This window comes from Ursus maritimus, unplaced genomic scaffold (assembly GCF_017311325.1).
Source record: "Ursus maritimus isolate PB19 unplaced genomic scaffold, ASM1731132v1 scaffold_12, whole genome shotgun sequence".
Taxonomy (NCBI): Eukaryota; Metazoa; Chordata; class Mammalia; order Carnivora; family Ursidae; genus Ursus; species Ursus maritimus.
Window position 1 is genome coordinate 5140648 of NW_024423564.1, and position 21807 is coordinate 5162454.

Here is a 21807-nt window from a genome sequence, read left to right on the forward strand (position 1 = left end):
CTTTGTTGCTTAGTAATTCATCTGCTCCAGCTGCTTGTGTTCTGTTCCCAATCAAAATTCTCGGTTTTCAACCTCCTCGTCATTTTTACAAGGGGTTAGCGAATTGGCTGGGCTTGCTCCTTTCTCCATCTCTACAGAATCCTGGGCCCCAAGCTCCCATGTATTGCTCTTTTCTTGACTTCTATCTTGTAGTTATGTCTGGATGTGACATACCTTATCTATCAGCATGCATCAAGAAGTACTCATTGAGTAACACAGCATTACCCCAGTTCCAAAATTCTCTAGCTTCAAGTCAGAGCAAGGTTACTCAAAGTCAGAGAGGGTACATGGAGAGGGCCAGGAGCCCAGGGAACGTTACAAAGAGACGAGGTCATTTAGGTAGGTAGGAAAATAATCTATTATTCCTTCAGAGGTGAAAGCATATAGGAAAGTTGATCACCTACTATTACTGTCAATTCAGTTTAAAGCACTTTACTAATCACACATATTTTTAACAGCTAATTCTCATTGTGTTCCCTTCCATTCCATAGGCCTGTCTCTTTCTCAGAGCTGTTTCTCTTATTTCTTGCTGTTCCTCCAAAAAGGACAATAAACAATTTCCTAGCCACTCATCATCATAAACTCTGACATGTTAAATTACCCCCTACTCAGTTTATGGACCCTATTAGCTCATAAAACTCTTCCCTCACCAGCAACCCACCCCACACAAAATCCTTACTTCCCCTTCTTCCTGCTCAGAAGGATATTTCCTAAAGGAGCAACTGAGCCACTCCCACCACCTTCCTTCTGCACTGAAGGTGTTTTCCCCCAACCCCAAGACACTAGGGGTTCTCCTTACCTGGAAGGCAGTTGCATTCAAACGTGAAGTCACCAGTCTGCCGGCAGGTGCCACCACTGACACAGGGGGAGGGTGCACAGGGCATGTAGGGGCTGTTACAGTGCTGGCCTGTGAAGCCCTGGGGGCACTGGCACTGATAGGAACCTGGTAGGTTGAGGCAGGTGCCACCATGCTGGCACTGTCCTGGAATGTCACACTCATTGACATCAGTCTCACACTTCTGTCCTGTGAAGCCTGTGAGGCATTTGCAGGAGAACTGGTTGGCCACAGTGGTATAGGTACTTCCATTTGCACAGGGATGAGACAGGCAGGCATCAGTCCACTGGCACAGCTTACCTATGGAAGGAGAACAGAACTCAGTGCTCCCCACTGAAGTGGGAGCCAGCCTCAGCCTCAACATTCCACGTCTCCCACCCATCCAACAGCTCTACTGTGTGGAGACTCCCTAAACTCACTGAACTTCACAGGAGGCCCAAATCAGAGCCTCCTCAAGATCACCTGATATAAGGGCACCTGGGTAGCGCAGTGGTTAAGCATCTGCCTTCGGCTCAGGGCGTGATCCCAGCGTTCTGGGTTCGAGCCCACATCAGGCTCCTCCGCTAGGAGCCTGCTTCTTCCTCTCCCACTCCCCCTGCTGTGTTCCCTCTCTCGCTGGCTGTCTCTCTCTGTCAAATAAATAAATTCTTTAAAAAAAAAAAAAAAGATCACCTGATATAGTCACTCCCTGGCACCCTCGGCAAATACAAAGACTTAGTGGAGCACATTGCAGGGACTGTAGGCTAGTCATATGAAGCCCATCCTTGCAGGATTCCAGCCATCCCTTCAGGGGCAAAGAAGGGTCTGGATCTCCCTACTGTCTCACATCTTGTCTTTGCATAAGCTGCGCCTCTCGTTGGAATGCCATCTTCCTTTTTGTTTACCTAATGAACTTCCACTTGACAACTCTACTCATAAGTTACCTTATTGCCCTTCTCAGCTCCCTAAATCATTCTCTCTCACACACATATCTGCACATGTATATACACAGCCCAAATTTGCTGTTTCCATTTATATCACCCATAACATGGGCAGGGGCTGGATCCCTGTAGTAGACTCTCAAAGCATGTCTTCTGAGTGAATAGAAGAATGCATTGATCTTTTCCACAATATACAATTACTAACAGACCTCTTATATGATAGAAAAAGTCAATGCTACTTTTATTTCCTTTAAACACAACCCACACACGTATTCTGGGAAACATTTTATTAATTGTGGTCTTGCTATAAATACTGCTTGATGTGTTTGAAGAGGATGAAGAATCTCTGGCTACTTATCTATGAAAAAAACTAGAAGCTGTTATGAGAATAAAGGTCTAGAAAGGTACGTCTTGTGGACTCTGAAGTAGGAAAATATAAGAGGAAGCCAGAAGACTCTGATGTGTTGGATCCTAAGGCACGTCTTTGAGGCAGAAAGAGAAAAAGAAAAATTCCCATGCTATTAGTAAATCTGGTATTCATATGGATTTTTGTTTTCATTAGCTTAAGCTTTTTGTTTTTACCTAAGATTACGAGAACCCCCTGAACTTGTTAGTATTCCAATTGGTTGTCTAGGTAAACATCCAAATATCTGACCCCCATAGAAAAACAAATGAAAGCCATGACAGCTTTTCTAAAAGGAAGAAGGAGGTGACACATGAGCACGCAGAAGTGTTCTCTATCAAGGAATGTCACATCAAAGGGGAAAGGTACACTAAAAATTTGGGCACAGCAGGGGCGCCTGTGTGGCTCAGTCAGTTAAGCATCTGCTTTCAGCTCAGGTCATGATCCTGAGGTCCTGGGATCAAGCCCCATGTCCAGCTCCCTGGTCAGCAGGGAGTCTGCTTCTCCCTCTGCCCCTTCCCCCACTTATGCGTGTGCACGCGAGCTCTCTCTCTCCCACTCTCAAATAAATAAATAAAATCTTAAAAAAACAAAAAAAAACTGGGCACAGCACATGTATCTCAAGATGTTAAGCAGAGAGAAAAAGAAGGAACTAAAATTCTTCTTCCTATTTTTTCTTCATTCCTCTGAGAGGAACTTACCTACAATAGGGAAGAGATAAAAATGGTTCCTTCTGGCAACTGTGTATATAGAGTATTTGCCTACAACTGAAACAGAAAGGTCCCTGAACCTGTGCTACGTACAGGCACTAACTTCCCACCTCTGCTTCTTCAACTATGAGTGGAGATAAACCCAAGAAGGTCTGACTAGGTGGGGTATAAGGGCTACCACAAAACCAAAAGGGTAAACTTAACTGTTGTAATTCCTAAAGACAGACAAAAGTGGCAGATGGGTGAAAATAATCAGAGCCCTGCAAAACACCAAGAAGAGATCCTTTTAAGGGCAAAGGAAGAAGTTTTAATATGGAGATCATTTCAGAGTAACATCTTAATTATTAAGAAGACATTATTGCCATTTTCACTAGTCAGGATTAAAATGTTTTAAATGGCTATGCCTTCCCTTCGCCTGTGGAACAAAACAATTCAAAACTGACAATCACGAAAAAATTATTCTTTTAACCACCAAATCTCTTCAATGAATCACAATTCTGTCATGGTCGTGATGAAGATAATGGACCATTCTAACTATCCTCTACCACCACCAACATCTTTTAATGAAAAATCAATAAAACAAGTGTTCCAAACTAACCAATCCAGTCTAGTTTACTGAGTACGTTTTTAATTTTTGTTCATCAGATTTACAGAATTGCTAGTGTAGCGGGCAACAAGATATTGAATGGTTCTGCTTTCCTCATCTAACTTAATAAACATCTATGGTTCATTTTGAATAAAGCTCAGACCCACCTTTGAAGAACTCACAATCTAGTCAGATGAGAGACATATAAAAATATTACAATAAAATGTGATACATAAGATAATAGAACAAGAGACTGCTTAAAGGAATCACACACAAAAAGTCACTAAGACAGAATTTTAAATAACATTGGGCAATCACCAATTGTAGAAGAGGGCATTCCAGGCAAAGGGGTGTGCAACAGCATGGAGGCAACAGGAAATATGACATTTTCAGGAAATGATGAGAATGTTGGTGTGACTAGAGCTAGATGCTTGTGGGAAGTAAAGCTATAAAAAGATGTAAGGCCGAGACCATGACAGGCTATGGAAGCCATGTAAAAGGGTTTGCAGTCGACTCTACAGATGATAAAAAGTCATTAGACATTGTAAGAGGGAGTTTGTGAGATGACTGGCATCCACGATCAAAGATGTGGCAATGGGACAGATGAACAAGATGGGGAGAAAGTAACAGCAAGGAAACCAGTTAGGAAACAACTGCAGAAGCCCAGGTGAGGGCTGACCTGTCACCAACGTGGACAGGTAGACCTCAATCGCAGAGCAGGAGAGGAAATGAGAAGAGTAACAGGGAGAGGTGCTTCAGGGGCTAGGTTAGGGGCCTGACTCTAAGTGGGTAAGGGAGAAGGGGGATCTAGTTTGAAATACATGGACTATACATCACTACCACCCCATTTATATCAACATGTTGAATGTGAGGTACTTGTCAAGTTTCCAAGGATAATATGCAGCACATAGTTAGAAATATGAGCCTGAATGTAGGGTAGGAGGGGAGTGAAATGGATGACTAGAAGAGTCACCAGCAACTGATGAAGATAATGACAGCTGAAGCCACTGGAGATAGCTGGGGGACCTGTGATAAGGCTCAAAAGAGGGCTCAAAACAGAGTTCCAAGGAACACAAAAATTTCATGGATGAGGACAAGGCAATGCAGAAGCTAAAGGAATAGTCAGAGTACAGAAAACCAGAAAACCAGGGCCCTGAATGTCTAGGGAGAGATTTCAAGCAGCAAGTAATCAATAGCACAGACAGCTTTTCTTCTAGGGATGGTGAAATAAAGTTCTGATCCCCAATCTTGACATATATACTTTAGGCAGTCAAATATTTCTGCCTTTCTCTTCTCTCCTCTTAGAAATCTCAAAAGGAAGTAAAGATAGTTGTCTGGAACACTCTAGTCCTTATCATAATGTTAAACATACACCAGAGTTAGAGGATCCTTAAGAACTACATGTCAAGATCTAAGAGATGCTAAGGAAAGGTATCTGCTAGAATAGGAAAATATAGCCCAGAGTCACATTTGTTACCTGGGAAACCAACTTGGCAGGTGACTCATAGTCATCCCGCTACGACGTGGCAGGTGCCTCCATTCAGGCAGGGGTGAGAAAAGCAGGGGTGAGTGGTCGAGTACTGGCAATCATCTCTCAGTGAACCCCAGGGCACATCGGCATGTGGCTTTCCCCAACATGGCCTGGGCCACACACGTCCCACCATTTTGGCAGCGGTTCTTCTCACAGGGGTCTCGATGTTGACAATATTCTCCCAAGAAACCCTCCTGACATCTGGAAAAGAGAGAGGAGTCCATGAAAACACCGACTTCTTGTAAGTCCAAAAATTAAAAGATAACGCAGTGCATTCAAGAAAACACTAGATCGAACTGAGAGACCTAAAGGTGCAACCTATAAAACTGCCTTTGTTCAGAAGCACAAAAGACTATGGACTCTAAGAAACAATCTGAGGGCTTCAGAGGGGAGGGGTGGGGAATGGGATAGGCTGGTGATGGGTAGTAAGGAGGGCACGGATTGCATGGTGCACTGGGTGTTATTCCATTTTTTTTTTTAAAGATTTTATTTATTTATTTGACAGAGACAGAGACAGCCAGCGAGAGAGGGAACACAAGCAGGGGGAGTGGGAGAGGAAGAAGCAGGCTCACAGCAGAGGAGCCTGATGTGGGGCTCGATCCCAGCACGCCGGGATCACGCCCTGAGCCGAAGGCAGATGCTCAACCGCTCAACCGCTGTGCCACCCAGGCGCCCCCAAAGATTTCGTTTTTATACAAATATCCTTAGTTCAAAAACAAAAGAAGGAAAACTGTAGGGGGGAATAAAGTGCTAAGTAAGCAGAAGTGCCTCAGAAAGCAGTTGTTCTAGCTGCTCTTTCAGAAAATGAGAATCTTAGATTCTGGTGTCGTGGATGTGTTTCACATATAATGGGACTGCGTGTTTTATCTTTTGGGGGTTAAAGGTCGTATGTTGGTTCTTGGTATAAAACCCAATGGTAATTAATTCATTTCATTCAGTAAAAATTTATCGACTGCCACTTGTTTTCTGGGCACTGTGCTATGTGCTTGGAAAAGAGTGATACAGGATGCTGCCACATAATAAAAAACTTCATCCCATTTAACTGTAAGCCGCAAGAACAAGCTCTTAATTGTATTGCTTTCGGTTTCTCTTTCAATGAAGACTAGGTAACGCTATCATTGTAGACACTAAGTGAATTTTATTGACTGAGTATTATTGTCATCCACATTATCTTGTAGAAGAAATAACTAAAAGATATCTTTCTTCACTCCCATATTTGTTGGCCATATGCTAAGGGTTAAAGATGGAGACAAATGTAAACAATTTAATTTTACATGTGTTATAATGATCTTAATAGTCTAAGTGGCTAATAATTGAGATTAGCATGATTTATTATTGAAAGCTAAATGTGTTTTTTCATTTCAAGAAAATTATTTTTAATAGTTGCCCAGAACAAGAGGTTGATTTGGCAGAGAAATACGGTCGGGAAGTCAGAGAAGTCAATAAAGGAAGTTTTTAGCTAAGAGAGAGTGATTGTTCACTCCCATAGTCTCTGCATTGTTATCCATTAGCCACGATAAGAACCTTAGGGAATTCTGAGAGTGTGTCCAGGAAAGGATCTGTCAAACCAGAATAGTATCTCCTCCTTGAGAAAGGAAATAACCAGGGATTCCACAGCTGAAAGGCTGCCAGGGCTCGTGGGATGAAGTAAGGAGATCTTGGCTGTCTTTTACGCTCTGCTTGTACTTTAAAGCAAGACATTTGTTTACTCACTAATGAAGTGGGCCTCTGTGTGTGTGTGTGTGTGTGTGTGTGTGTGTGTCTGTGTTGGGGTTAAGTAGGAGATACTCAAATACTCTGTTACATATCAGCCTATGTATGGCACCATGCAGATATTTAAGATACTTAAGTAGACTAGTTCTTGCCTTTTGGGGTCGCATGATCTAAAACAGATGACATCAGCTTAGACAATGTATAAAAAGAAATTTAAAGAGAATTCAAAACAATAGATGATGCAGTATGTATTTACACAATTTGTAAGATTTTATGCTCGTGTGTGTGTGTGTGTGTGTGTGTGTGTGTGTGTGTCTGTGTTGGGGTTCGGGATGGGGATGTGGGGCGGGGGAGAAGATTTGGCAAAGAGAAAACTAACACTTATCCAATGCCTTTTATGAGTTAGGCACTGTGCCAGGTACTTCTGCCTCCATTAGCTCAATTATACAAAAACCTTGGGGAAAGGTATGATTTTTCTAGTTTTCCCAGGTGAAATAGCTCAAGTTTGGAAATGTTAAGTGATTTACCCATAGTTCAAGTTTGGAGATGTTAAGTTTTACCCAAAGTCGCACAGCTAACATGTGGTTAGGCTGAGGCCTGAAAACCAGAGACGTTATTTCTAAAGCCTCTACGTCTTACTGCATCGTAATGCACTGCTTGTCTATCCCTGAAGGTACTTTGAAAATGTGTGACACTTTTTGTTAAATGCTTTGACATGTTTGGATTAAAAAAAAAAGTAGGAGATACTTCTAATTATGATCAAATACTCTTTGTTACCTATCAGCCTATGTATGGCACCATGCAGACATTTAAGATACTTAAGTAGACTAGTTCTTGCCTTTTGGGGTCGCATGATCTAAAACAGATGACATCAGCTTAGACAATGTATACAAAGAAATTTAAAGAGAATTCAAAACAATAGACGATGCAGTATGTATTTACACAGTTTGTAAGATTTTATGCTCATTGTTTTTATGTCCCAGGTGGAGTTTGGAAAGTATTAACTTTATTTCCATATAGGGAAATAGTGCCTGGAGATTATTTTTTCTGAGAAAGTCCTTTTCATAATGCAATACCATTCTCCTTGCCCCTCCTTCCATTGTGCTGCACACTATTCAAGAGACTAAAATGTTACTTAAAATAATAATCACTATCTCCATGTAAATAATACCCTTATTTGAAGAGAATCATTGTTTCAGTTCTAAAAATTAAGAAACCAAGTCAGCAGGAGGGACAAAGGCTTGTTATGGTATTGAGCAACTCCCGTGTGTGCTTCCTGCCACATTTCAAGTCGTTGCACTTTTAATTGAGGCCTACCCTCATCACCCTATTTCAAATAGTAACCATCTCCCTCCCCCCTTCATTATTGGCCCTGGTCTACTTTTTCTTTTCTTTTTCTGTAACACTTATCATCTGCTTAGTATATAATTTGCACTATATAATTTACTTCATTATGTCTATTGTTTATTGTCTGTCTTTTCCAAATTCTGCCGCCCCTTCCCCTCTTCAGAGTGAAAGCTAGAATCTTTGTTTTTGTTTAGTGATGTATCCCAAGCACCCCAAAACAGTGCCAAGTTCATAAGAGGCACACAAATATTTATCAACCAAGTGAGTTTAGTGTTGAGAATGTCATTTTGGTCTTCTCCTTTTCTTCCTGGTACCATACTTCCTAGACTTAGTGTGGCTTCTCCTTTAGTTCTTGTGTACTCTGGTACTGGATAAGAATTTCAGAGTCCTTTTCAACTCTGAAAGTCAGTGAACCACACATAAGTTAGTGACTATTCAAATGGTCAAGTTATACTTCTTTTCCTGCAAACGACACTATAGTTACTGTGAGTTGATTTTTAAATTTTTATTATTGAAGTATAGTTGACATACAATGTTATATTAGTTTCAGGTGTACAACATAGTGTTTCGACAATTTTATACATTATACAGTGCTCACCACAGTAAGTGTAGTCACTGTCTCCATACAACACTATTACGATATTACAGACTATATTCCCTCTGCTGTTCTTTTCACCTCCGTGATGTATTTATTTTATTACTGGAAGTTTGTCCCTCTTTATCCCTTTTACTTCTTTTGCCCATCCTCCCACCCCTACCTCCTTTCTGGCAACTACTGGTTTGTTCTCTATATTTAAGAGTCTGTTTTGTTTTTTAGATTCCACATATAAGTGAAATGATATGGTATTTGTCTTTCTCTGTCTGACTTATTTCTTTTACCCTCTAGGTCCATCCATGTTGTCACAAATGGCAAGATTTCTTTTTTTTATGGTTGAGTAATATGAGTGTAGTATTTGAGTATTACCGTAAGACTCATGGAGAGGGAATAAAAACTGCAAAAGTGACTCATCTTGTGTAACAGAGAAAGAAGTGTTTCTCCACTGAGGGAAGAAAAAAGGAATATATTCAAGAGGGAACTAATCGAATCAAACCAAGGAACCATATTTCATTTTCTCCTTGGATGCTCAGCTGTTAATAATCCAGATCCTTTGTGGGCTACCATTAAATAAGTCTTTAGCAGAAGCCCTGAAGAGGGACACTCAGCCCGAATAATTTTAATGTAAGAGCAACATAGAAAATAAATTATTGGATCATCGATTCTCAGTATTTTTGGGTTAGGGCCGAATAGTGGGGAGAGAATGAATTAGGCTGTTTTTGTGTTTGTGAATATTTTAAAAAGTAGCACAGATGATCAGAGAACAGTAGATTGTTTAGTTCACATTTTGGCCAGTCCTCAATGTACTTTACTTTTCTTTCTCTGCTATACCTGTCTATTCCTTTATGATTTTTAAAAAATTTCCTAAGAAGCTGTCTGATCTGTCCTCTCCAAACAATGGAGGCTTATTCTTCGTGAACTACCTCTGTACTTTACAGGCTGATTATACGTGATACCCCCATATCATTAAAATAAAGCTTAAGCCCATTTTGTGGCTTTTGTGTCTGAGCTTAAAAACTGTTAGAAATAATTCCCTTTTGTATTCTCATATGCAGGGGCATGTAACTTTCTCTTGGGTATTATCCTAGTCATACTTTGGCAGATTTCTCTGGAGCTGCGGCAGAAATGATCATACCACTTTCCAGGGTGCATTATTTTAGTGCCAGTTTTAGTTGATGTTCCTGGAAGTCTTTCCAATTCTCCTATGCTCAGTAGTTTGGACCATGCTATCTCCTTAGCTTTCTGTCACCTTCCCCTGCCCACCTTGCCTTTTTATATAGAAATTATTCTTTTTTTAAAAAGATTTTATTTATTTATTTATTTAGAGAGTGTGAGTGGGGGAGGGGCAAAGGGAGAGAGAGAAAGAGAGAGAATCTCCAGCTGACTCCACCCGGAGCACAGAGCCTGATACGGGGCTCCATGCCACGACCCTGAGATCATGACCTGAGCCAAAATCAACAGTTGGATGCTCACCTGACTGAGCCACCCACGTGCCCCTAGAGCTTATTCTTTATGATGTGTCAAAGGCACCTCTTTCACTGAAATGCCTTCTATGTTCCCAATCCCCATGGGGATTGGAGACTTTCCCCAAGGTCTTTTGGTAACTTGTATACCTCTAGCACAGCACGTATCAAACTGATTGTTTATTTGTTCATCTTTCCCAGTAGACGCTCTCATTTTAACTCTTCCTCCCAGTACCAACTTAGTGTGTGGCACAAAATTTAGACCCAGTGAATATCTGACAAATGAATGAATTGAATGTGATAGAAGAGAGAATTATTGTATTCCATAATTTAAATATATATACCGAATTTCTTTCTTTTGATTCACCTTATTTATTTCTTTTACTTTTTCGGTGATGAATTCAGAAGAGTGGAGATCATTAGGGAGATATCAAGAGAGGCATGTAGGAGCAGCAGCCTGGGTGGGTGGTAGGGCCCAGGGATACATGGGCCAGTCATGAGGGTCAGCAAGCTCATCTGGGCCCATTTGGAGAATGGTAGATGTTGGCCAAGAAAACCAACTGGACAGATATGGGAGCAGTTTGCTTTTGTGTCAGATTTCTTCTTGGGGGCTTGGAGGAGAAAGTAGACTTGTACCTTTTTTTTTGCCTTTGTCCAGTTTCAGACATTCCTGTTTTTTTCCCTCACTCTTTCATCGCTGTGGACTAAAGCTCTTCCAGGGGACTTTTAGCCTGGTTTGAGAGAATCCTAGTTGTGTCATCTTATCTTCCTCTGTCTGCTCTCTTCTTTGTGTCTCTCTGTAAGGCTTTCCATCCTCACACATCCCAGTGTATGAAAATGGAAAGATGTGGATGCTTTCTTGAGAGATGCTGTTCTCTGTGTGGGATGACAAGTTCAAAAGATTCTTTTCTGCTCCCCACCCTCACTGTCATCATTTATCAGTTACGTGGGCCATGGTTTTATAACAGCACAGTCTTAAAATGTTCCTTCTAAGTTTAATTTCTCTCCTTTTGGCCTTTTAAGGATGTGAATTGGCTTTAAGCAGTAGACTCTTTTTAGTATGATCATGTGAGCCTCTTTGTAAGCCTGCTACACCCATCCCACCCACAGGTCTGGAGACTTGTCTGTTTCCCTTTCCCCTAGAACCTTAAAATACATTTTTAAGAAGTGACTGCACTGTAACTTATTCATATAACCCTTACCACCACCTCCCCTCCTTGGGTGGACTTTCTTACAAGAATTTACTAGCTATTTCCAAAAAGAGGTCTGGATCTCTATTTTTAAAGCATAACTCCTGTCTTAACTCTGGAGGAGAACTGATTTGGCCTGAGTTTTCTCAGACATGGGAGATTTTATCCTTAGGTTAGTTTTGCAGATTTTTGCTAGGGAGCTCTGGGATCCCAGACAGCATACTGATTAAAACTGGTTCAGTACTGACTCCTACCTACTAGCCATGTAAACTTGATAAGTCAGCCATATGGCCCTCAACTTCTTCATCTTTAACATGAAGGGATTAGAGTAGATAATTTCTAAGGGCTGTTTGGATGCTACTCATATGTAATAGTATTAGCTAATATGTATAGATCACTTATTATGCATCAGGCATTGTTTTAAGTGTATTCCCCCTAATGTAATAGCTTTATTGAGATACAATTTGCATACCATATAATTTGCTCTTGGAAGTGTACAATTCAGGGGTTTTCAGTGTGTTCACAGATATGTGTAACCATCACCACAATCAATTTTAGAACATTTTTATCACTCCAGAAAAAACCCTGTACTCTCAGTAGTCACATTACCTTGGTCCCTAATTCTCTGCCAGCACCAGGCAACTACTAATCTACTTTCTGTCTCTATAGATTTGCCTGTTCTGGACATTTCATATAAATGGAAACGTATGTGATCATTTGTGATTGGCTCCTTTCACCTAATGTTTTCAAAGTTCATTCATGTTATAGGAGGTATCAGTGCTTCACTCCTTTCATGGCTGAGTAATATTCCATTGTAGATTTACCACATTTTCCCCTACTTTTTAAAAATTGAAGTATGATTAACATACAATATTACATTAGTTTCAGGTGTAAAACATTGGTTCAACAATCCTATGCATTACTCAGTGCTCACCACATTTTTTTTATCCATTCCTCAGTTAGCTGACAGTTGGGCTACTTCTGCTTTTTTGGCTATTATGAATAATGCCACTGTGAACATTTTTATGCAGGTTTTTGTGTGGACATGTATTTTCATTTCTCTAGGGTCTATATTTAAGAGAGGACTTTCTGGGTGATATGGTAACTCTGTTTAACCTTTTCAGGAACTGCCAGACTGTTCCAAAGTGGCTGCACTATTTTATATTTCAACCAGCAGTATATGAGGGTTCCAATTTCTCCACATCCTCACCAATACTTGTTTTTGTCTGTCTTTTTGATTATAGCCATGCTAGTTGGTATGAAATGACATCTCATTGTGGTTTTGATGGGCATTTCTGTGATGGCTAATGATGTTGAGCATCTTTTCATGTGCTTATGGCCATTTATATATCATCTTTGGAGGAATGTCTGTTCAGGTCCTTTGCCCATTCTACAATGGGCTAGTTGCCTCTTTATTATTATATTATTTATACTGTATTTTTATTATTGCTGTAAGAGTTCTTTGTATATTCTGGATCCAAGTCTCTTATCAGATAAATGATTTACAAATATTTTCTTTCGTCTTGTGGGCTGTCTTTTCACTTTCTTGATGGTATCTTTTTTTTTATAATAATATTTTTTTATTATATTATCTTAGTCACCATACAGTTCATCCCTAGTTTTTGATGTAAAGTTCCATGATTCATTACTTGCGTATAACAGCCAGCACACCATGCAATACGTGCCCTCCTTAATACCCATCACCAGCCTATCCCATTCTCCTACCCCTCTCCCCAAATGTTTTTAATTTTGATGAAGTCCAGACTTTCTAATTTTTCTTTTGTTGCTTGTGCTTTTGTTCATATTTATGAAAGCTTTGCCTAGGCCAAGTTATAGAGCTTCACTCCTATGTTTTCTTATGAGAGTCTTATAATTTTAACTCTTAGATTTTAAGTTAATTTTTGTGTTATGGTATGGGAAAGAAGTCCAATTTATTCTTTTGTCTGTAGATGTTCAGTTGTCCCAGCACCATGTACTGAAGTAAGTGCTCTGTGTATCTAATTTATTCTTTATAGTAACCCTTTGTGGTAAACCCTGTTAATTCCCCCAGAGAGGAAAGAAAGTTCCAGTATCTTGCCCCTGTTCACTCACCTATTACATGGGAAGGTTGAAAGTTGAACCTAGGCCCCAGAGGCCATGCTTTAATAATGAATTAACTCTTAGCAACCTGCCTTTTTACCTACTTACTTTTGACAGGGAAGAACTACCTTGAAAATAGTCATAAAAAGAAAACATGTCATTTCTTATAGTTGTGGTTATGCTGAAATGCTTCTGCTTTCTTAATCTGTCTGTGGTTAGTGAATTCGGTTAGTTGTAGCATTGGCTAATATAAATTCAGGGTCACAGTTTCAATTGCTAATAGTTTGGCTACCAGGGCTTTATCACCTCCCTGACACTGTCGTCAACCATATTAGTCTTAGTCACCAGAGAGATCAAGTTACCAGTTCCAGAATACCACTAGACCACACAGGTTCCAGCAGTGGTGGGCCAGGAGCCACACTCTAAAACTCTGTCTTTAACTTTTCTGAGGAATGTTTCTATTAAGAGTGCTAGAGTAGGAGCAAAGACCTCAGTTTTTCTTCAGACACTGCTGCTTGGTAGATCTGTAGATTTGCCCTTACTTTATCTTAGTTAATGGGTGGGCTTAAACCAGAATTTTCTGAGTCAGTTCATCTGTAAGGCTTTCATACAATTAAACAGATATATGAGTAATACGATAAATTTTTAAAAATCTGAGTCTATAAAAGTTTTCAGTCTTTCTCAGGCTTACTTAGTGATTCATCTGCTTGAATGGACTGAATACCAGATGCCTAGAGAAATAGAATTCTCTTTAGTCAAGCTTTCAATTATCCCCATCTTCTATGAAGTGATTTCCTTTGATGTTAGTATTTTTTTTTTTTTTTTGCCACTTGGTTCATACCCATTTACATGACTGCCACTTTATTCAGAGAAACCAGCCATGTTGCATTGTAACAGAGCAGATGTAGACTATCACAGTGGCTTGTGGTAGGAATGAATAAAGCAAGGTGTGATTGCTGTCTGTCCCACTCACCAGGCTGTAAATACCCCCAAAGCAAGGACATTCTGTCTTTTTTACTCACAGTTACATCCCCAGTGTTTCGAGTGAGAGAAGAAGAACCTTAGGGACATTTTGAAGAGGCCAAATACTTAGTCATAGTATATTTCAAATAGGAGAATGACCAGTTGAACATTCAGTTTTAAAGCTGGTAGTTTTCTATTTTAATAGGTAAGGGATTTGGTAGCCAAGGAGAAAAAAGGAAGAAGCTTGATGTATAAACTACAGAGAAACACACTGTGAGCAGTAAGGGTGAAGTTTGGTGTGTTGGTTTCATTTTTCACAAAAGGGAAAAATCAAGAGGAAGGAAGTAATGCCATAAATGTGGAGAGGCGGATAAAGTTTGAGGGGTTGGTAAGTTTAATTAATAATGCCACCCCAATTTCAAATAGCTTTATAATATTTATAATGTACTTTACTCATGATATGGCACTTATAACAACCTAGAAAGGCAGGTTGGGCAGGTGGAATCAGCCTCATTTTACAGATGAGGAAGCTAATTCAGAGTTTGTAATTTACCATGTATTAAATAGCTTATAGGTAGTGAGACTGGAACTTGACCCATATCTTTAGACTGTGAGCTCAATACTTTTCTTACGTTCCCTGCCCCCACCTAGTTTTCCCAAGCAAACATCCTAAGAAGAAAGTAAGTGATTTAAATTTAATTAGATGATCTTTTGTCTGTTCTTCCCATTAATCTAGCATGGAGCTGGGGAAAATCTAATATCCCCCCCCCCGCCCTTTTTAAAGAACCAGTGAATAGTTATCTAAGTAGACATTTATCTTCACTGGGATTTTATTTCATAAAAACACTTTGAAATACTTGTGAGGTAACTGTGGAGGCATGTCATTGGCATAATGAGTCACTTTAACTGTCTAGCTTCTCTTGAGGCAAGAGAAGACAGAAGATTGGGCAATTTTTTGTATGGTGAGGCCTGGGTTGACCAGCTGCTGGCTACTGAACTGAAATCATGTAGTAAGTCTGTTCTGATGACCATGTTCTGTAGAAGAGCTGACCACTTACTTCTGCATGAGAATTCATTATTTTCTCTTGTTCTTCCCTATCCAGGTTTTGAGGGGATCACCTGTGAGCGGAATATTGATGACTGCCCTAACCACAAGTGTCAGAATGGAGGGGTTTGTGTGGATGGGGTTAATACTTACAACTGTCGCTGCCCCCCTCAGTGGACAGGTATGTACACTGTGGTCAGTCAGTCAGAATGGGGCATGGATTGGTAACCAGAGGCAGGCTGTTATTGAAGGTGGGCACCTTTTACAAGGGTCTCTGTGCTACATCACTGGGTATAGTGCTAACCCCATATGTTCTCCTATGCTCTTAAAGAAAAAATGTTTTCACAGGTATTTATTGGGCCACTGCTCTGAACTCAGTACCTCAGCACCACGCTAAGGTGCTATGGCAGATATGAGAGAAGAGCATTACTGATAGACTCTGAGGTATGGGAAAAGCAGCACATTGCCTAGGATATAGCAGATACTTAATACATATTTGAAAGGAAAAGAACACAATTAACTATGAAAATATAAATGTTCTCACCACACTTATAAAAAAATAGGTACTATGGGAAGTAATTGATGTGTTCACTAATATTATTGTGGTAATCATTTTGCTACACATAATATAAACATATATCAAATCATCACACTGTATACTTTATTTTTTTCACATTGTATACTTAAAAATTATACAATGTTATATGTCAAAAATATCTCAGTAAAGCTGGAGAAAAAAAGAAACTACAACTTGTTAGGTTTTGGTATAGTATCAAACAATAATCATAATTATATGAAAGGCTATTAAAATACTCTTCTTTCTTCCAACTAAAAAGTGAAAATATAAGTTATAGACACTACAAGAGTTCAGAGCTTATTCATGGACAGAAATCTATCTCATCTTATTGCCATGTCCTATAATTATGCAAAGGGTTGAGTAGGCACCCTTGATGACATTATTTTTATGACACCCATCTACATTTCTATTTTTTTCCTTTTTTGTATCCCTTTTTGCACATAGGATAAGAATAGATTTTTAGGCCTCAGACATTAGTCTTGCTTAATTTTACAATCTCTTAAGTGTCTGATGTCTTACGCAGATTTTCCACTTATTTTTGAAAGTTAAGTGATTTTATGTAGACATTTGGTTCTAATTTCTGTTTATATCTATTTATCTAACTGAAAGTGGAAACAATTAAGAACTGATTAAGTGACTAAGAACTAAGCCTTTTTGAGAGAACTTGATGATTTAATGTGGAAACCCAAGAATAAGTTAATGTTATAAGGAAGAAACTTTAGGGGCGCCTGGGTGGCTCAGTCAGTTAAGTGGCTGCCTTGGCTCAGGTCATGATCCCAGGGTCCTGGGATTGAGCCCCATATCGGGCTCCCTGCCCGATGGGCAGCCTGCTTCTCCCTCGCCACCGCTTATGCTCTCTTGAGCGTGCACTCTGTCTGTCTCTCAAATAAATAAATAAATAAATAAAATCTTAAAAAAAAAAAAAAAAGAAACTTCAGCACCAGTGAGGGATTTTGCCCAGCGAAGAAGTCTTGATGTTGGATTGCTGCCATTACTACCTGGTGTTCTTTAGAATCTCCAAATTGCTTTCCCTTATCTGTAGGAGCTAATTATTTAGAGTACTCTTTAGAGCTGTACACTATGAATAGAAAAAGATTAAAAGGGTTTAAAACTTTAGTAACATGATTTCCTGGAAGGGCACACATTTCTGATTTTAATCTCCAGGCTGTCCTTTTTAATACTTTCCCACTGGGTTTCCCTAGAATTGGACTTCCCTAGAATTTCTTCTTGGTGTCTTGATCCTAGGACTTCACTCCCAACACTCTGCACTTTTGTCATATTCTTTTCTCTTTAGCTTTTGCCATTTCTCTGGTAGATTTTTTTCAGAGGCCATTTTTCTTTTCAACTCAAAGAAATTGCTGTGAAGTTCATTACATGACAGTAAAAACTGGAAAGATTTACATTTTTCTCTTTTTTAATGGTCCTTACAGTGGTATTGGACTGGATGAGATGCTTGTTAGGAACTTGACCCCATCCTAATCTCTCCTTTGTTGTACATGGTATTAAGGCTTCTGATGCCAATGAAGATTAAATAATATTGTGATTTCATTGCTGAATTTTCTTTGATGCTATACTCCGTTTTCTGCTTTGATATTAATTAGGAAAGTGCAATCTTGGGAAAAGTTCTCCCAATGAAATGATATTTTATCAAAATTTCTTACCCCAGGATGTTTAATAAGTACCTCTTTTTATGAAAGTCCTTATAACATGTTTTTTTCTCCATGTGTTTTTGTATTTTCTAGAAAGGATGGCAGATTTCTAGATAAGTTCAATGTGGCAATATTTATTTCTTTTGATCTGCTGTCTTTTAAAGTGACTCTCAGTCTTCGGTTTCCCACCACAGGTTTCCTTCCTTTTTTTCACTCATGCCAATTCTTTGATTTCCAGCAGCAGCCTTGTTTTTTGCTATCCCCATCACTAACAGGATCGAGTCCGAGGTCCTTCCTCTGCTATATGAATTCCTTCCTGGTCTCAACCCTGTTTGCTTCTCCGGTCTTCTCATGTATCCAACACAATAAGAACTGCTTCCAGTTCTCTTGTATCTCCTGCGTCCTATGTCTTCACTCACACCATTCCTTTTCTACAGATTTCCCTTCTCTACTCCTCTCCCTGTTGTCCTCACCAATTTTGCCTGCCTGGCTCAGGTCAAGTGGCTGCCTCCTTCAGGGAACTTTCTGTGACCTCTCCAGGCTGAGCTAGGTAAACTCCTCTGGATTCCCTTACTACACTGTACATTCCTCAGTGATAATGCTCACCATATTAATATTGGCATTATTATATTCTTGAGGTGAGGGAAATACCGAGTTATAGGATGACTGAACTGTTGTTGATGATACCAGTTACTAGAGCTCTCTATATACCTTTGTTCTCAGTAGCATACAGCTGAACTGTTCACCATCCCAGCCCTTACCTCATTCTGAGAAGAATAGAGAAAAAATTGGGAGTCATAGCATTCCTATTTCTATTGATATTAGAGCTATAAATTCAGATTAGTATTTTCTGCTTTGTACAAATTAAAGAAATGAATGGGTTTAGGGGCTGGGAGTTAACTAATGTTTATTAGTAACCAAATACTGTGCTAATTACAATGTTTTATTTTGTGTAATCTTTGTGTTAACTGTATTAGGGGTAAAGTTTATTGAATACCCTTTTTACAGATGATGATGGATGTGCAGAAGGTTTAAACAGTTTACTCAAGGCACATAGTGGTTGGGTTAGGGTTTGAATCTAGCTTTGTTGAACCCCAAGTCTGTGCTCAAATCTGTGGTCTTTTTCTATACAAATTGACTCTGTGGGTTGTCCTTTTTTATTTTTTAAGGATTTTGAATCTTTTTAATAGACAATGTTCAATTTATAATTTTATTATTCTAGGATGTGTTGATTTATTCTTTATTTTTTTCCCATTTTAGAAATTTTCCTGGTTACTTGGAAATTAGAAGTCAATATCGAATGAATATTTTATATTCAGTCCGGAGATTTTTTCACTGTACCCAAGAGCCTTATTGCAACTTTATTCAGACCTCCCCCTATAATTCACAGCTATAGAGTTGAGGCATGAACTGTTTTGTCTGGCTTTGAGACAATAGAAAAAGAAGGGTTGGAGTTAGTCTACTAGGAAAGAAATGAAGTTTCCAGGTATCTGAAAAAGAATGGATGGGATTATATAGCTGAAGAAACTAGATATCAATTTGAAATAAAGGAGATTTGTGAATTTGCCATGTTTTTTTAAATTAAGTTTTGTATTTTAATTCCAGCGTAGTTAACATTTAGCATTGTATTTATAAGTTTTTAATGAGACAGCCTGATAGGTACTATGTTGTTTTATAAATACATATGCAGAGAAGGTTTGGTCTTTAGTAGCAAGTTCTGGGTATCAAGATGACCAGAAATTTTTTCCGAGTCTTTTCACGGCTTGATTTGGGATAAATGAGTCAGCTTCCTTTTCTTCAGAAGGCTTTATTTGCTATCCATGGAACTAATATCTCTTAGTTACTTTATTGGGGTATTTGGGAGAATAAATGGTACAATTAAAAACCTTTTGAGCCTCTCATTTATCATGTAAATTAAATTATATCTAATAGTAATTATAAATTACAACTACAACTGTAAATTGCACTTATCACATAAAACATTCCAGATCCATGCTGTTTGATATGGTAGTCATTAGCCATTTTTTGCTATTGATTATCTGAAGTGTGACAGGTCAAATTGAGGTGCGCTGCAGCTGTAAAATACCTGATTTTGAAGACTTAGTATGAAAAACAAAAGCAAATGTCTCACTAATAATGTTTTAAATATTGGTTTATATACTAAAATGATAGTGTTTTGGATATATTGAGTTAAATAAAATATGATATTGAAGTTGACTCCATCAGTTTCTTTTTCTTTTAAGTTCTACCAGAAAATTTTAAATTGAAAATGAAGATGTTCTATAGGTATTAGCACTGCTGCTACTATGTAGGAGTATCCTCTCTGATATGGGGTGGTAGAGGGATAGATTTGCAACTATTTGTACAGGGGACCTTGGGTTTGTTTCACTAGAAGAGAGCATGTTGGCCTTCCTCTGGTGTGGTTTCCACATCGGTTATGGACAGAACTGTGTTCTGATCTAGTCTTTTCACCTGACATGGCCATCTAGAACAGTATTCAAATCTACCACTCTTCTGGATGAACTAAAGCCCAGGTGGAAGAAAGAAATTGGTGTTGGGAATTGGGCAAATGGTTTACTTTTTTATAGGAATTTTGTTATAAAGATGTCTGAGTAGTTGGATGTTCCTTTAGGAAATGGAAATAAACCTAAGGATTTGATGAAGCCTGAGCACAAAAGTCTTTACTATTACTGTATTTGGCCTCAAGCCATTTTATGAGAGAAGTTCTGCTCTGGCAGATATCCACTTAAGAAAAAAAAAAAGTTATAAAAGGCTCCCAAATTAATTAAAGCAGTGTAGATTAATGTTTTGTCTACGTAGATTGTTATTTGAATTTTCTTTTTAAAGGTTCATTTCCTTCAGAGTTAAAGTTGCCTCTAAACTCAACTCACAAATTCCTCTCTGGCAGCTTTTGGTTTGGGTTCACTCCTAGGGCAGACGTGATTTATTTTCCTGTGCTTGTTGTTAACCCAGAAATGTAATTTTAGCTTGGGCTTGGAATAGTGCTTTGGGACGCTAAGCAGAAGTGAACAATGGAAGTTAGGTGGACATGAGTCAAATAAAACCAACCACATTTTCTCTCAGCTCTCCTTTTATAACTGATGAGCCCAAAGAGTTGGTTAAGATTCCCTTTACCGTCGGTTGCTCCAATTTCAGTAAAAATTTTTTGGCATGAATCAGCAAGTACATACTGCCAGAGGTGGTGCGTTATCTCCTATGTCTGGGAATGGAGTCTTTTCATGGCAGTATTTTGATTTTGAACTACATGCCTTGTTTCAGTCAAGCCTCTAGTTGGTGACAAGCTGTTCTCTAGGATGAGGTTTTTGTTACAACCACTTTTCTGTTTTTTAAATACTATAGGAATGGAGGCTTTTGGTTGAGAGTGGAAACTATTTATATCTGGGGCTGCAAAAGTATTCTCATTTGTATTCTGCATGGGGGAATGGGAAAATGCATCTCCCATTTCAGTTTCTCTGCTGTGAACTTGATTGTGAGGACTTGATAAAAGCCTGTTTTCTGGAATTCTGCTTCACCCAATTTCAGTTTGCTATCAGTTGGGCAGACTGCCAGAGTACTAACCTGAAGCATCCTCATCCTAAAGGTCTCAGAGTTGATGAGCAGTCATGTTGGTGTGAACAGGGATGGGTGATTAGGATAGCTCCCCCCCCCTCCAAATATAGGAGGTGAGACTGAGGGATCTTTTGTGTTCTTGTGGTCCATGACTCAGTGTCTGACTTTGGCTACTTTCCAGGCAAGATCTAGTTTCATTCCATGGCTTTTCAAGCCCCCGCAGAATTGTTGTAAGGTAGCTTCAATAACATATTTATTGAATATTTCACTGTTATATCCAATATACTATGCTGGATGATATAAGAGACACGAAGAAATTAATCAGTTCTTGTCTTTTAAGGATGGTCAGATTCACTAAGAAGAAAGAAGAAAGTCTACACATAACCACAGTAGGAGGTAGAAACTATAAATGAACATGAGTTTGAGAGAAGACATGGATAGAAATTAGGGGCTAAGTACTTGGTTGGATGAAGGGGGAAATAGAGCAGAGTTAACTTCTGTTTGAATCTGTGTAATGAGAGAATGTGGGTTCTATTGACAGAGATAGAGAAATGGGCTAGAGATGCTGGTGAGTTTGAGGTGAGTTTCCCAG

At 39.1% G+C, this 21807-nt stretch overlaps 1 protein-coding gene and 1 long non-coding RNA gene across 2 annotated transcripts in view; one reads left to right on the top strand and one right to left on the bottom strand.

Annotated features, from left to right (window-relative positions):
* Positions 1 to 21807, top strand: part of NOTCH2 (notch receptor 2) — a gene marked incomplete in the record, with an annotated part of 185024 nt that overhangs the window by 94351 nt on the left and 68866 nt on the right. The window contains 1 exon segment of the mRNA XM_040626847.1: positions 15478 to 15600. Coding sequence (XP_040482781.1) covers positions 15478 to 15600 — 123 coding nt within the window.
* Positions 1074 to 5009, bottom strand: LOC121102025. The gene is made up of 2 exons (XR_005834031.1): positions 4971 to 5009; positions 1074 to 1174 (listed from the first exon to the last, which is right to left on the bottom strand). It is a non-coding gene; the product is annotated as an uncharacterized LOC121102025 (long non-coding RNA).